This window comes from Gavia stellata, chromosome 8 (assembly GCF_030936135.1).
Source record: "Gavia stellata isolate bGavSte3 chromosome 8, bGavSte3.hap2, whole genome shotgun sequence".
NCBI lineage: Eukaryota > Metazoa > Chordata > Aves > Gaviiformes > Gaviidae > Gavia > Gavia stellata.
This window is the reverse complement of record NC_082601.1, coordinates 28267034-28284456: the sequence shown is the minus strand read 5'-3', so window position 1 is coordinate 28284456 and position 17423 is coordinate 28267034. Positions and strand designations below refer to the sequence as shown.

Here is a 17423-nt window from a genome sequence, read left to right as displayed (position 1 = left end):
GCCTAAAAGCTTCAATAAATCTGATTCTACATTCATTACCACTTTGATAGGCCATGCACACAGCAAACAAATAGAAGATATTTTTTCTCCCTGCTATACTTAAAGCTTGGTACTTGCAGGACACGTGAATGAATACACATACTTTAGTGATTATATGAAGAAGCCTCAAATACAGTAAATCAGATATAGCAGAAAATACTAAAATAATAAAAAAATAAATTAAAGGGAAAATGTTCCGTGTTTGGTCTCCTTATTTAGATCATCTAATCACTGTTAATGTATCAGTCCCAACTCTTTTACCTACTTGAGTCAATGCCAATGCACTGTGTAGACCATATGTGTATGTAAATCTTTAAAGTTGCTGTTCCTCAATTATGTAACTCTACTAATTTTATTAATATATTCTATGGAGAATCTGAAAATCCAAGATTACTGTAACGTCAATATTTTGCCATTGCCAGATTGCTGGAGACCTATGTATTTAAATAAAGTCCCTGAACTTTAATAAGACCAAATATTCCTTTTTCCTCTGCTGCGCTTCTTATTGATTAATAATTAATACATTTGGGCATTGCAAGCAAGCCGGAAACTCTGCTTGTGAAGAAGGCGATTGCACATCACTTCACAAATGCGAATGTAATAGACAACGGGGAGGGTAGAAGGAGACATGGAGAACACTGTCTAGCAAGCCATTCTTTTTCTGCAAGGGCAGAATTTGAGTGATGGGATCTCTGTCCTACCTTAAGTTCTGTTCACAAAGTACTGTGTAACACTCAAGTCCACTGGCAGGCAGTTCTTCAGTGTTTTCACTCCGTTATTTACAATGCTGTTGAACTCTGTCTTTCCCAGCAAATAAATGCAATGCTTTACTTGCTTGAAATTAAATGTGTATTAGTGCTTGCTAGATCAGCGCCAGGACAGTCAGCATATAGATCTAATACCTGCTGTCACTAGTTACAATAAATTTATCTTATCTTTTTGAGGGCTTGTTGGTTTGGGGGTTTTGTTTTCTTTTCTTATGTTTTCAAATTTCTTAATTGGTTCATGGCTCTTCGGCAGTTCCACCACAGGGAGGTTTGTGTTGTCAGATTTGGAGGGATGAGTATTAGTCTGACAAGTCACCCTGCAGGCCTCTTGATACTTCCTTATTCTCCATTTGTCATGAGTTAGATGTTTTGAAGATAATTTCAAACAAAGCAGAATATTTAATTTCCCTTCAGGAGCAGAGGATTTATTTCAAATAAAGCTCTAATTCTCCTCACCAAAACCTGCACGATCCCTTTCCTGTTTCTATAGCTAATCTTTAACTGGTCTAGCTGCAGGATTTTCGCAATTTTGAAGTTGTTTTCATTGTAACTGTGTGATTTTGGCATAACTGTAAAGGTCTCTCAGTACTCAGTATTGAAAAGCCAACCCGATTTCTTTACTGTTGGGTGTATTTTAAAATTTTTGCATTTATGTTTCTACTGAAGTGAAATATTTTTAGATGAAAGAAAAGGAGCTTAGGATACAGTATCATTAAGTGTAGTTTCCTGTCTGAGGATTAAGTGGCACTGGGACAGTTTTATTTTGCCATAATTAAGGGTGAAAAATTTAATTATTTCTATTTTAATATATCTCTATATTGACTAATAGAGGCTTTCCTTTAGTGTTCACTTTAGTATGGAAATTTTAAGCTGTTTTTTTTTAAAAAAAGAAGGAGCTGTGGGCAAAGGGCAAAAAAGATTATATTTTTATAGGAGGAAGATGGACTGCAACAACAACTTGCTGGGACTGTAGCACAAATACTAGGTTAGGTAGGGCAAGAACAGAAAACCAGAACAAGAACAGGAAGTGAAAAGAGAAGAACTATTTAAGATAAGTTATCATTTCAGGTGCTACCTTTCTGGTTGATTTGGCTTCTTAAAACAGCTGCTCATTGTTTGGTATTCTGGATCTTCTTTGGACCAGTTTGTACTGCAAGGGCACAGATGTGTATTTCTGAGCAAGTCAAGCTGTCCGTAATTCCCTCCTGATCCCCTCATTGTTACATACAGATTATGATTTATGGCTGTCCTATGTTCCAGTGGTAAACTCCCGTCCTTTCTGCCCCACGTCACCTCTTGCAGCCAGAGGGGTGTTGGCACTGCTTTGGCTTTGTCATTCTCAGCCTCTGTGCCTGCCTCCCTCTGAGCAGGAGGAAGGGTGCAGACTCTGCTGCTTCGTTCTCTGAGCGTTATTCACAGAAGCTAAAGCGGGGAAAGGTCCTTCCTTTCCCCATGTCTCCACGAGGATTTCTTTGCTCATGTTTCCAACATAACAGCATACCTAACATTTGTTTGTTTTAAATGGTTTGTTTCTGCCTCCTTAGGGACATACAGGACACTCACTCTGGCTACTTCATTGATTTTCTAATGCCTTATCTATCCATTTTCGTCTGTTTCCTGATGTTTCTTTCATTTTCAGAGACACAATTTCATCCTTCAGTGTCATCTCTGGTGGTTTGCTGTATCAATCCTCAGGATAAACCTTTGGGGAGGAGGCTGCTTTGTTTGTCCTTTGCTTAAGCCACGCCAGGCACTTCCGTTGTACGAATTTCTGTTGTTGCAATGGCATGGTCCTGCAGGGAGCAAAGTTTTTAGTTTTCCTTTGTGGAGTTCTGGTGAAGTTAGCAGGTGTATCTCCATTTGCAGGGATATTATTTGGGCAGTTTTTCCTTTGTGCCTTCCTGAAGGATATTACCTGCTTATAATGCTTTTCTCCAGTAAATCAAAGCAATATATTTTCAACTACTTATATCCTTGTAAGGGAGAGAGAACAGCTTACAAACAACACTATTTTTTCATTGTAGAATTGGACAACAAGAGCCGGGAATACTTTATGAGAAAAAATAGGCCCTTAAAATTCCCCTCTGTCCCTGGAGGTTTATGTGGTTTCTATAAATGCTTAATTTCTTTGCATTGCTTCAGATGTCTGGCAGTTAAAAGGCAGGGAAGAACCCAGATTAGTGTGAGATGTTCTCATTAGATATTCCATGGAAGGATATTTATACTCTTTCTTACAAACTTTAGTTGGACTCCGTGCATAACAGGAGTGGAAAGTTTGGAAGTTTTTATCAGTGAAGTTTCAAAGATACTACTGGCGCCTTTAACCAAATAAATGCTTAGCAGTTTTTGAAAAAAAAAAAGCTGTTTGTATCTCTTCACTATTGTCTTATGACACTGTTTTAATATTCTAAGAGATGTTGCTCATCCAGTGACTGTTTTTCAGATCTTGCTGGTGAATTTTATGTGACTGACTCTTATATGTCTGAGTCAAGAATAATTCTGTGAAAGTAAATTAATACCAGTTTAAAATTGTGTATATATTAAAGCCATAGAAATAAATGAAATGCACTTATTAATTATCCACCTGAAATCAGTGTGTAAAAGATGCATCTCTTATTGGTTTGTAACTCTCACAGGGGATATTTTAAATCTAAAATGTGCATAAAAAAGTATGTTAGAGAAAGAAAATTGATTAGGAAATTCTGAAGTGCTGGGATTATTTCAAATCAGTGAGCCTCTTTTTTATTTTCCTGTAAGATCTTGAGTGCTGAATGATATCCCTTTCTGCCAATTGCATCGGATGTGAACCTTTCATCATCTCACATTTTTGTAAAATTAATACAGATAAAGCTGTCTAGTTAAACCCATACTGAGATATGCATGTACTACCCTTAGGCTCCTTCCAGTCAGCATCTGAGGACGTTCCATCATGGACCCAAAGCCCCTTTTCCCGGCTGGCAGTGACACCAGTAGCTGGCAATTGTCAGACATATTTACTCCTACTTGGCATAACCCTCTTGCCTGGCTTCTTGCACAGCTCTTTCTCTGATTGAAACAAACATGATCACTGAGATAAGTCTGTGGTATATTTAATTATTTGGCTGCTGCTTCAGAAATGAAGATTGTTACTGACTCACCAGACAAGACAGGTGCTATTTACAGAGTACAGGAGCTGCTCTGCAAACCCAAGTTTGTGGCTGAGCAAGCAGCAAGGAAATCCTCTCCTTTGCCCTCTCCAAAACCCACCTTTGGCTGTACAACTAGGTGCTTAGGTTTGCACTTGAAAGGCAGAGCTGGCAATCTGCTGCATGGCTGGCATATTGTTTAGTCCTCAACCTTTTTGCTGTTTGCATGCACTTAATTGGTTTTTTGCTGGCAGACACACACAGTTCAGCATCAGACTTTGACTCACGCATGCTGCTGTCCTGAAGGATTTGCTGAGCGGACTGTCTTGCAACTGCTGCATTTTCCACCTGTTAAATTGACAGTTACCTACTGTGTGGAGTTGCTAGGAGAAGGTGAATAGTCATCATTACAGCATATTCCTTCAATAACAACCTGTAGAGCTCTCTGATTTCTCTTCTGCAGGGATTTATACATGTCTTCACTACTGACTTAGCATTTGTACAGTCATATTTTTATTGAGAGTCTGGTAGATATTTATTCATTAAGAATCAATTCAGGATCAACGAAGGAGAGGATAGCTCTGGCATTTGAACATGCACAATTTTTGTAGGGTGGTGTGGCTGATACTGGCTTCTACCATCTGCTTTCCTATTGCAGCCTGTTTCTCCAACCTGCAGAGCAGAAACCAGCCTTTCTTTCCTTCTGGATTGTTAAAGCCATTCACATTTATCCTGCATGGCAATGAGTTATAGTCCATTTTAAGGAATCTTTTGTGCTTCTGTGCATATTCCTACAGCAGAAAAAGTGCATGAGAAAGGAGCTTGAGCAGTCAGTAGTATAGTAGCTGTCTCACCCGTATGGATTAGACTCGTGAGGTCAGAGGAGCTGTGTGTACTGGCTCTGTGCTTGGAGGTGGGGGGGAAGAGTGGATTTGTCTATCAAAGTGAATAGCGATTCAGGCAGGATCGTCCCTCAGCTGTTGTAATTCTGATGTGTTTGATATGACAGCAGCTACTGTCTAACATGCGTGGATCTTCTGACATTTGTAGTGGACTAAAGAATGCTTTTACTTGCTGCTGAGCCTGACTGTAACTGTATCGCTGTAGGACAATAACAATGGGGGCTCGAGCGACGGAAACAACTCGGGAACTGGAAAGCACCTCTATAAAGTATCAAATAGGAGGACACGCAGAGAAAATGTGGCAGCGTCTCAAAGGAATGTGAGTAGCTTCTCTCCTTGGCTTTTGTTCTGTTCCCTGGGAAAGATCGTTTTCATCTGTTTGTTAAAATGACTAATTAGCAAACGGGAGAGTTATCTCTAAGCTGTGAATAGTATTTGCTCGCATAATACAATACATCGCTCTCATGTATGATGGTACTTAGATTAATGCCAGACTCTGTATAAGGTTCAAACACCTAATTTAAAAGATGTATATGTAACTAGTGGGAGTTATTATCCAAAATGAAATGCAGGTAAGTCCTTTCAGGTTAACACTTCCATAGCTCTGATATGATTTTGTAAATGTTACCTTCAGAATCAGCATTGCTGGACCTGTTTCATCATTCCTGTCAGTATATACAGGTAAGTATATTATTGCAGGAGGTATCAATATTTTGCCTTTTGAGACTGCAGGTAAAGAAGTCTGTGTTAGAAGGTGCTTAGCTATTAAGAGAATGCTATGTCTCTGTTTTTTTGTCAATTATTTGGTGCTCAATAACGCTAAAAACTGATTGAAGGACTATTTGAAGTCCCACTATGCACCTGCTGGGTCTAATTCACTCCTTTCAAATGCAATTTTCAGTGTAGACTTCTGGTGCAAATGATCACTAAATAAACATCTGCAACCTGTCAGAGAAAAACTCGATCAAACTAGTGTGTTCTAAACCCCTTAATCTTCAATGCCTCCTTGTAAGTATTTGTCTGTTTTTTTGCTCTGAGAACTGATGTCAGGATATTACAAATAAATACATGTTACATTTGTTGCTTTGGAAGCAAGGAAGTGGCACTGTTATTTTTGCTGGAAAGATTTGAAATACTGGGTTTCCACAGATGCTGTATAGTGCCTCAGCTGTTGAAGGAAAATGGGTTACTCACAGCACTACGAGGATTAGATGCATTGGCTATGGCACTGCCTGTTTCCCCCATGCACTGGGTAGAGATTCAAGCTGGCTGTGAGAAAGGGAGTTTCCACCATCTGTTTTCTTTCAAGAGAAAGTTGGTTTGCTTCATTGAAAAGTCACTTTTCAGTTGTGGCCAGGGATTTATAAGAACTTCTTTGTGATATGCTTTTGAGTATTTGCTCTGAATCCTATCACTCCTCTGTTTAAGATCATGCACTTTGGGAACAATTTTGCCTCTAGAAACTCCAAAGTGTACGTAACAGAGCAAATATTTTGATCGTTTCCTGATGCCACACACCTTGCCTCTGAGTTTGTGCTGCTAGAGACCTCCATCAATTTGTAGACACTTCCATTTGTGTAGGGTCTAAGCTGCTGCTTTTATTCGTTCTGTAAGTTCTCTGTTACCGCTAGGCTCTTAGGTTGAAACATTTCCTTTCAGCTGCCTCTGGAATGGTTCCATTAAACAAAGTAATGTAAATAACTAAACATTAGTGACACTCAGTACAACAGCTCCAGGAAATAAGGTTCATGCTTCTTTAGGAGTAGTTAAAACATTAGTTGGAATTTATGGTGTATCAAAATCAAATGGAGCTTAAGTGTTTGAAAACTGTGCATCTTTTGCAGGTTGGTGCCAACCTCATGACTGTTGTGGCTGCAGGACAAAATAGTGCTAAAATATTTATATTTAAAAGAAACAGGCTATATTATTAGATACGTGCTCAGCTGACTATTTTTTAGACTTTCCGATTATTTAATTTTAATTATTCACTAGTCAATTAGAAACCACTGACTAGTCAATATTTTGAATATTGTATGGGGAAATTTTTGAATATTGTATGGGGAAATTTCAAAGAGTTGAATTTTTCAGAGCAGATCTCTGTGCTCAGTTTGTAGTATAAGCATCAGTCATTAAGGAAAAGGATTCATTTTGCTGATGCACAAATATCAAAGTAGAAGTATGTTTGTATGTGGTAGGGGAGAGGGACAGATAAGTGGGACTACCACGGATAATCTGACTTGGGAAGAATTCTTTTATAAATTGTCGGTCAGGAGAATTGTTTCGTCTTAGAGAGGGGAACTGTTAATAAAACTAGTACGTGTGAAGCAAATTACTGAGTTTTTAAAGGAGTGGTATATCTACATTGAAGTCAAGACATGGTGTGAGTTATGAAGCTGAATCTATTCTTGCTGATAGAGTCCACAGGCCTACAGAGTTTTCACCAATGTATATGTGTGACTTCGACACAGTTTTACTGTATTTTGCCAGTTGAAAGTGCTGATTATCTTCTTGCAAGCAGGTCATTATGTCTGAAAGAACATTGGATTTCATTTAGGTAACTATCTGAATAGTGTTAAGCTTTTATTTTCTTTTAGCATTTCAGCTTTTCAGATAACAGGCATTTAATTATGGATTGGCTGCAGAATTCCATATACATTTAAACTCATATGTCTTGGGGTGTTTTTGTTGTTGGTTTGTTGGGCTGTTTTTTTTATTTTTGTAAATGCATGCTGTTCTATAAGATAGTTGAGTTGAATATGCTTAAGGATAAATGAAAATCCTTATTTTAATGCCCAATGAGAAAAGCTGGGTATTGTGGAAGCTTGAATGAAAGGGCTTTTCTATGGGTTTTCTACTCTATAGGCTTGCACAGACCTCCCTAACCTAATGCTCTCCTTAAGCGCTGCGATAAAAGCTTGGATGTTTTGAACAAAATGGAACCATATGTAACTTTCACTGGGTCCATGTGGCCCTACAACCAAGCTCTGCATGGCAAGTCAAAATCTAACTCAATTTTCTTTACATTGCAATTGCAGCAGTGCTGCAAAAAAAAGGAGATTCTCTGGCAGAGAAGAGATTAATTTGTAATTAATAACTTCATCAGCATTAGTGCTGAGTTTATTGATGTCTGAGTGCATAAAACACAAGCTCACTGAAACGGGACTTGTGAAAATGAGTCATGTACATTTCTGTCTTGATTTGAGCTTCTGATCTTTGAATTAAGACATTTTCAATATGCAGACTGCGAGCTTCTAATGTTTTTTACTTCAGGGAGAAAGCAAAACCAAGTAAGTGACAACTAAATGACTCGTATAATAGTGGGGCTTTTATGATTCTTTGTTGTACAGAGGAGTAAAAGCAAAAGCCATTCAAGCCACTGCTGGAATTCCAGCTTCCTGACTGAAGGGGAGTGTTGTACACCTTCTGCTTCAGAAGGCATCTCATCTCATCACAGCCTGGCCAGGTTGCTCCTTCTCAGACCGTTCAATGTCACTGATTACACTTTTTCTCCCTTAGCCTTTCATTCTCTATCAGATGGAATCTTACTTTAGACAGTAACTAAGTCTCCAGCTTAAATGTATTCTGGTGTCAATAGGACCAGAAGGTTTGCTACCTAGGAAAGTTTCTCTTCAGATGCTGATGGAGCATGGCAGCAAGCTCTGAAAGAGAAGCAGCTTCTTTAAAGCCTTTTGATTCCGAACACGGATAAACAGATTTTAAAGCAGAGCTCTGTATGCTTACTGGCCTTATAGTGTTTAGTGTTCTCCTTAATCTGCAGATAGACTTGACTTAACTCTGTGTTCTTCATTATTCTGTGAAATGGTATGCTGTCTGTTTATGGTATACGTTGGCTGTCTGCCACTTCACTCAATGTCACCCACAGAACAGTCAGACCCCCTTCACCTTATCTCGTAGGCATCTTTGCAGGTAGCTTCCTGTATCCCCACCACTGTTGAACCTTTTATTAGGAGTGCGTTCCATTTCTGAGCTTTGAATTCATTAGTGAGAAAATAACTTGCTTTCCATGGATATACGTATTTGCTAGAATTGTCTCTAAGAGGCCAGAAAATCTCTGAATGGAAAAAGTTAAAATCCAAGGTCACAAGAGTTTGGGGGGTTAGCGTTCACATGCGGTTGGAATAGCCTACTTTACGTAATTGTTACTGATTTGAAAGAGACTATATGTTATTGCCATCACTGTCCTAAAACTAATTTGTGCTAACTTGAATGGCAAAAAGGATTTGAGGAAAAGCATAAGCTTCTTTCCTTACCTTCTTCCCTTTCTTTTCCTCCACATCAAACATAATAGATTCCAATTTCTGCAGCATTTCTGCAGAAAGGAGAGTCTAAGCTGTTTTAGACACTAAAAGGGACTGACTCGTAGACCCAGTTTGTTGATCCTGCAACGCTGCAGTGACAAATGCCTATCATTGCATGGGTACACATTTTGTAGAGGCAAAAAGGGGCCCTAGTCACTGATTTGAGGAAACTTGGCTTGATGTCAAGGAAAGTGGAGAAATGGCTTCCTCCACACCTGCTGAATTATCAGAAGAGAGAATGCTGTAAAAAGCATCAAATAGAATCCAGATTAGCAGCCTGTTAGGTCTAAAAGTGACCAGAATGTGTAACTTTAGTTAAGGAACCTCACCCAGTCATTCCTTCACCAGATTTTTGGATACTGGTGGAAGAGCTGTTCTATAACAGTTTCCAGAACCATATACGACAAAGAAGTCTGTCCTTTGTTTTTTTAAGTTCCTTGTTCACATTTTATTTTATACTGTATTTGGTGTTTGTCTTTACTATTGGCCTTTTTTGTATGCTCAATTTGCGTAAACTATGAAAGTTCAGTAAAGGTTAACTGAAGAGGTTATCATTATCAAAACTTAACATTTTCTGATATAAAGGTTTATAAATTTGTGAGTACTGAACAATCGAAGAGAGGAGAAGAGCTAGAACTACAGGTGGATAACTATGATAAAAAATAGCGAGACAGAAATTGTCAGTCACTGCTAACTACATTAGCAACAAATGGATATACAGTTCAAGTAGTTTTTACTTGTAACGCCTATTTTTACTTTTTCCTAATGTGAAAACTTTTCTTTAAAGGAAAATCTTAAGCTCTTGAAAAAATTCAAATGACAGGTATTTCTAAAGGGAATTTAAGTAAAATTAAAGCTGTTATTTGTCAAATATGATTTCAGAAATGCTCTGAACAGAAAATTGAAAAAATTATATAATGATTTACCTGTTGATTGATATGTAACCCATTAGTGCTATAATTACAGGAAGAATTGTTCCATCATAAATTGTGAATGGCTTCTTTTGATTTTCAAACCAAAGTCTGTTTCTGCACCTGAGTAGTCAAGGTAAACAATTTATAATGATAACTTTGTAACCTAAAAATATGTATTGTAATTATATTTATAATATGATAATGTTAGAATTTTCAATAGCTATAGATATTTTAGCGATATTCAGATACTTAGCATTAGCAATTTAGAGGATGCTTTAATCCAGTCATATTAGAATAATGGTATTATTTTGCTCTTAGAAAGGTATTTCCATTATTATCATGTACAGGAGGCACAGAATTAATTTTCTGGTTCATACTAATTTTTTGCTGCAATTTCTGGCACATATCAGTGCTTTTGATGGATTAGAGTAAATGCTAATCCTCCAATTTACTGTGGGTAGGTGAATTGCTGTGCTTATAGAAAGCTCTGCTAGAATCATAGAATGGTTTAGGTTGGAAGGGATCTTAAAGATGATCTAGTTCCAACCCCCTGCCATGGGCAGGGACACCTTCCACTAGACCAGGTTGCTCAAAGCCCCGTCCAGCCTGGCCTTGAACACTTCCAGGGTTGGGGCATCCACAACTTCTCTGGGCAACCTGTTCCAGTGCCTCACCACCCTTATGGTGAAGAATTTAATCCGAATATCTAATCTAAATTGACCCTCTTTCAGCTTAAAGCCATTACCCCTTGTCCTATCACTAGATGCCCTTGTGAAAAGTCCCTCTCCTGCTTTCTTGTAGGCCCCCCTTCAGGTACGGGCAGGCTGCTATAAGGTCTCCCCAGAGCCTTCTCTTCTCCAGGCTGAACAACCCCAACTCTCTCAGCCTGTCCTCATAGAAGAGGTGCTCCAGGCCTCTGATCATCTTCGTGGCCCTCCTCTGGACTTGCTCCAACAGGTCTATGTCCTTCTTATGTTGGGGGCCCCAGAGCTGGACGCAGTACTCCAGGTGGGGTCTCGCGAGAGTACAGAGGGAGAATCACCTCCCTCAACCTGCTGGTCATGCTTCTTTTGATGCAGCCCAGGATACAGTTGGCTTTCTGGGCTGCAAGTGCACGCTTGAGTTAATTTTCTTCATAGTAGCTAGTGTGAGGCTGTGTTTTGGATTTGTGCTGGAAACAGTGTTGATAATAAAGGGATGTTTTTGTTATTGCTCAGCAGTGCTTACACGGAGTAAGGCCTTTTTTGCTTCTCACCCCACCGCACCAGTGAGTCTGGGGGTGCACAGTCTGGGGGACAGCTGACCCCAACTGACCAAAGGGATATTCCATATCATGTGATGTCAGGCTCACTATATAAACTAGGGGGGAAGCTGACTGGGAGACCGCTGCTCGGGGACAGGCTGGGCATTGGTCGGAGGGTGGTGAGCAATTGTTTTCATTTGAATCACTTGTCTTTCTTGGGTTTTATTTCTCTTTCTTTTTTTTTTTCCCCCTTTTCAGTACATTATATTATTATTATATTTCATTTATTAAACTGTTCTTATCTCAACCCATGAGCTTTCTGACTTCTATTTTTCTGATTGTCTCCCCTATCCCACTGGGGCAGGGGGGGGAGTGAGCGAGCGGCTGCGTGGTGCTTAGGTGCCAGCTGGAGTTAAACCACGACAGTCGTTTTTGGTGCCCAACGTGGGGCTCGAAGGGTTTGAGATAATAACAGATTGAACAGAGCATATTAGAAGGGATTTATATCTATTAACAGTTGTGGGTCACAATATTAATTCACCTGTTCTCTACTTTAGTTTATCTGATCTGCACCATACTCTTTTTTTTGCTGTACCTGTTAAAGATTGGTGTTGCCTTTGCAGTTTGCTCTGTTCTGTAGTGATTAGTGATGTTTTGCCTGGGAGAGTCGTTATTAAAACACTGACCTTGAGCTTAATCTGGTATTTGGTCTCTGTACTGAAGCCATTACTGTACTTCGGGTACTATCTCATGGAAACAATTAACAATTATACTTCTTCCTCTGAGAGGTTTGTTGTGGAGGAAATACAGAACGACACCCTTGCTACCTTCTTCTGTGATGTTGTCTCCCTCATTACAATAACTTCCTAGTATCTTGAACATCCTTGGATAGTTAAAATACTACTATTGGTATTTCTTAGAATTATTGCTTTGGTTTTATCCAAGGTTAACAAGCAATTTAGGAATATGACCCAGGCTCCGCGAGAGGATGGCCATGGGTGGCATGGCATGTGGGAGAATATGGGCAGCTATCTAGAGAATTTCTCATCTCCAATGGTCTGGAACTTCACTCCCAAACAATTACAGGATCCTGATGAAGTGATAGAATGTTTGAAAAAAAGCCACCATGGCTACTCCAAAGAGGCACAACTGACCGCACTGTGCTGGGCCCTGGCCAGTACCTACCAAACACTGCTCCGTATTATGAGCACCCTCAGGGCAAAGAGAGGGAAAACAAACCAACAGACACTGTGGCTAAACCAGGCACTGTATCAGTTGCCCCTATAACTAAAAAGAAACAATGGAAGTGTAAGTCAACTCGTTTAGTAAGGGATGAAGAAGCTTCTCCTAAAAGGGAGCAGGAGAAAGAATCAGAAGAGGCAGCCTGTTCTACAGCAGAGCAGTCACAAGAACAGGAGGAGGAAGAGACTGAAATCATAAATGAGACAGAAACTACCCGCTCCCTATCCCTAAGTAAGCTGTGAGATATGCGAAAAGATTTTAGCCATCAACCAGGTGAGCTAATTCTCAGCTGGTTACTTCAATGCTGGGATATTGGGGCCAGTAGTCAGGAATTAGAGGGTAAGGAAGCCCAGCAGCTGGGATGCCTTGCTAAGGATAGCAAGGGATTGACAAAGAGCTTGGAAAAAAGGCAGGAGTCCTCAGTCTTTGGAGGTGTGAAGGACAAGTATCCCTTCAAGGAAGAACTTGCAAATTCCTGAAGCAAATGGACCAACATTGAAGGAGGCACACAGTATCTGAGGGAATTAGCCGTGTTGGAGGTAATCTATAATAACCAGGCATCCAAAGGCCTGGATGAAATCCGGTGCACATGGTCCATGGGGCAAAAGTTTGTACGTAATGCACTGATGTTATACACCCACACCCTGGCGATAATGAGCTGGACAGACACTGAGGCACCAACTGTAGATGAATTGGCCAGACGACTCCAAGAATCCAAAGATAATCTTGCTCCCTCCATGTGTGCCCGTGTCTCGGCTGTGAACAGACACAGACTGACCCAAAAAATGTTTGAGCAAGCCAAGAAGGGTAGGTTTTCCTCGTGCAATTCAACCAAGGCCTCAGCTATTAAGAGCCAGCCTTTTTCTGTTCAAGGGAAAGAGTACCAGTGGCGCACACCACGTGCAACCCTGTGGTTCTTCCTGCGTGACCAGGGGGAGGACATGAGGAAGTGCGTTGGTGAACCTAACTGGAGACTAAAAGCTCGGGTACAGGAACTGCAAGGAAAAACAACAGCCAAAAGGCATCCATTCAGGAAAATTACTGCTCCACTGTCTGTTGGGCAGAGTAGAAAGGCTGACTGTACTTTTGACCCTGATGAAGGGACTTCTGTTTTGCAGTTACAAAAATCAAGTAATGAAGACTCAGACCAGGAACAGAGGGCCCCTGTCTTTGGTCAGGCAGAAGAAAGGGTCAACCGGGTTTACTGGACTGTGTGCATTCGATGGCCTGGCGCATCAGCCCCACGGAGTATAAAGCTCTAGGGGACACTGGTGCATAATGTACTCTAATTCCATCAGATTACAAGGGGGCAGAATCCATCTGTATTTCTGGAGTGATGGGGAGATCCCAAGAACTGTCTGTGTTGGAGGCTGAAGTAAGCCTAACTGGGAATGAGTGGCAAAAGCACCCTATTGTGACTGGTCTGGAGGCTCCATGTATCCTTGGCATAGACCCTCAGGAAGAGGGTACTTCAAAGACCAAAAAGGGTACTGGTGGGCTTTTGGTATAGCTGCTTTGAGTACACAGAAGATTAAACAGCTGTCTAGCTTGCCTGGTCTCTCAGAGGATCCATCTATGGTGGGATTGCTGTGGGTTAAAGAACAGCAGGTGCCAGTTGCTACCATGACAGTGCACTGGCAGCAATATCGCATCAGTCGAGACTCTCTGGTTCCCATCCATAAGTTGATCCGTCAACTGGAGAGTCAAGGAGTGATCAGTAAGACTCATTCACCCTTTAATAGTCCCATATGGCCAGTGCAAAAATCTAACAGAGTGGAGGCTAACAGTGGACTATCGAGACCTGAACGAAGTCACACTGCCGCTGAGTGCTGCCATAGCACACATGCTAGAACTCCAATATGAACTGGAGTCAAAGGCTGCCAAATGGTATGCAACAATAGATACCGCCAACACGTTTTTCTCAATCCCTCTGGCAGCAGAGCGCAGGCCACAATTTGCTTTCACATGGAGGGATATTCAGTACGCCTGGATGCGTAGTGTGGTGCTTAGTTGCTGGCTGGGGTTAAACCACGACAGGCTGCTCTAAATCCATTCTCCGCCCAGGCTGTATTTGTGCTTGGGGTTGCCCCAACCCACATGCAGGACCTTGCATTTGGCCTTGTTGAACCTCATGACGTTCACACGGGCCCACCTCTCGAGTCTGTCAAAGTCCCTCTGGATGGCATCCCTTCCCTCCAGCATGTTGACCACACCACACAGCTTGGTGTTGTCAGCAAACTTGCTGAGGGTGCACTCAATCCCACTGTCCATGTCACTGACAAAGATGTTAAACAGCGTCGGTAACACAATACCGACCCCTGAGGAATGCCGCTCATCACTGGTCACCACTTGGACATCGAGCTGCGGATCACAAGTCTTTGAGTGTGACCATCTAGCCAATTTCTTATCCATCGAGTGGTCCAGCCATCAAATCCATGTTTCTCCAATTTAGAGACAAGGATGTTGTGCGGGACAGTGTCAAATGCTTTGCACAAGTCCAGGTAGATGATGTCCGTTGCTCTTCCTATATCCACCAACCCTGTAACCCCATCGTAGAAGGCTGCCAAATTTGTCAGGCATGATTTGCCCTTAGTGAAGCCATGTTGGCTGTCACCAATCACCTCCTTGTTTTCTGTGTGCCTTAGCAGTGTTTCCAGGAGGATCCGCTCCATGATCTGCTAGAAATGATTGCAAATTGAAGGAGTGGTGCACAAGCCATAATTTATCTGATACCACTAAGAACATCAGCAGTGTGTCTTTACAGGTCTCACAGTCCCTAAATAATATAATATGATATTGAAATCCCACATTTCTAGACCTTTAAATGTACATGTACATATAGTCTTCCATGTATGCTTCCAATTAAAATTAAGTATTTTATCTAAGAACACTGCAAAGGAAATTAAAGGTAACATTTCATGAAGCTGACATCAAACACTTCTAATATTTCCTAAAAGATGCTTTCTGTGACTATTTAACTTACAAATGTTCAATTCAGATCTCTGCCTAGAAAGAGATTGCATATAATCCACTACAGAAATAATTACTTTCCTCCTATTTTGAACTCCTGCCAGCTGCTTGTGCACGGGCCCTTGTTTGCCCTGCAGACCAACCAATTATTGTAAATGTTTTTTTCGAAAACCTCATTCCCCAATTTAGCTGGTACACATTGAAGCCTGCCACAAAATGTTTAGCAGTTTCTCAGAGCTATTGGTCAAAAACTTAGAGTTCATACTGCCTTCCCACATGTAACTCTCAGTTTCTGGTCCACCTCCAGAACAGAATGAAGTAAAAATATCTGGATAGGCAAAAAAAAAAAATAAAAGCGCCTTTTGTCTTGCTAATTATATAGAGTTGGAAAAATGCAAATGCCTAAATACTGAAATTACATAGTTACCAGTGGAAGTTATAATAAAAATAGGCATTGACTTCATACATCCAAAAGAGAAACATAACCTCGGGTTTATCAAAATTGTGTCTGACAGAAGTTTTCCTGTAAGATGTCAAAATAATCATTTAGGAGTGAACTAAGCATTTAGCACTGTTCCATTTTGTTTGCATTTGCCATCCGATCTGGTTTACTCCTGATACCATCTCTGGAGGAGAGCTAGAGCAAAATAGTTGCAATTATTTCTGCTGCCATTTACTGGAGTCTTTAGAAAAATAAGACTGCAAAAAAAGTTTAAGATCTACTGTATGGTAGCAAGTCTTCCTGTGCTACTGTATTGTTGTATCTAACATTCGTGTTTTCTTTTTGTCAAATAAACAAACAAAACATCCAAAGCCTCCCAAAAGGAAGCAAAATCAACCAACCAACCAACCAACAACCAAATGGGCTAAGCTTCATCCACAAACGGCAGAGTGATTAAGTACTTTACTCATCCTCTGGTGACAGCAGATATTTGGGAGATTTTCTGTTTTTCCTTTTCTGCCTTCCGATACAATTTCATGAAGTACTTGAGGTCACCAATACAATTTATGGAACTTTTAAAATAAGGCCTCATAGAGAGGAGCTATAGTGGCAGTCAGAACTTAATATTAAGTCAATCTTTTAATTTTACTAGGGATATAGAAAAAACGGATCAGTTGTGACTAAAATAAGAGAGAAAATTGCACTCTGCTGTGGTTAAGGGAAACTGAGGAGAAATTGAGTACATCAGTTATAAAGTTACAGCTGACAATGAAGTGACTCAGTTTTCTCGGTCCATAAAGCTTTACAATTAGCCAGGCAGTGTTGCAGACTGAACAAGCTAGACTTCTCCCCAACCTCTTTTAAACCTTTTCGTTTAGAAAACTGCTTAGACTTGTAAAGAACTACTAAAGGCATTCAATATCTGTTAAAGGCTGCAGCTGGCTGCAGAGTAGTCTGTGGCTCAGACCATAGACATGCACTCTCTGAATACATGTGTGCATGGAATAGTGGTCTGAAAGGAGTACGTGACTTACTCCTGAAAGTTTTTGTGATTCTGACTGTTTGCCAGCATATGTTATTTTGTAAGTGTAAGTCAAATACTGTTAACATGACTTGTTGCGTTTATTCCTGTGGATTCTGCTAGAAAATTGATTTCCAAACTGGCCTTTTGTGAGCTGAGGGAGTTTGTCGGCTCCATGGTCCCTAAAAGATGACCTTCTTCAGCAGCCATCATGGATTAAGTTCTCTCCCATGATTCATTCCTGCCTTCCAACTTTCATTGCTGCTTCCATGCTATCTTTCTTAGCTGTTCTAATATGGCTGGTTTTGATGCCATGCATGGAATTCTTGTGTGTTACAAATAACCTGTAATAACTTTTTTTTACCCCTACTAAATTTGAACTTGAATTAGTTCCTAGGTTGGACTCCTGTGTTTCCATGCCTAGTTGCAGCCTTACAAT

General features: G+C 40.4%; 1 protein-coding gene across 1 annotated transcript in view; it reads left to right on the top strand.

The window, feature by feature from the left end:
* The first annotated feature begins 5038 nt into the window (after positions 1 to 5038).
* PDE1A (phosphodiesterase 1A) overlaps positions 5039 to 17423 on the top strand; it is a 163688-nt gene continuing 151303 nt past the window's right edge. Inside the window, exon 1 of the mRNA XM_059820138.1 lies at positions 5039 to 5152. Within this exon, the coding sequence (XP_059676121.1) occupies positions 5049 to 5152 (104 nt within the window). The 5' untranslated portion in view covers positions 5039 to 5048. The remainder of the gene's footprint in view (positions 5153 to 17423) is intronic.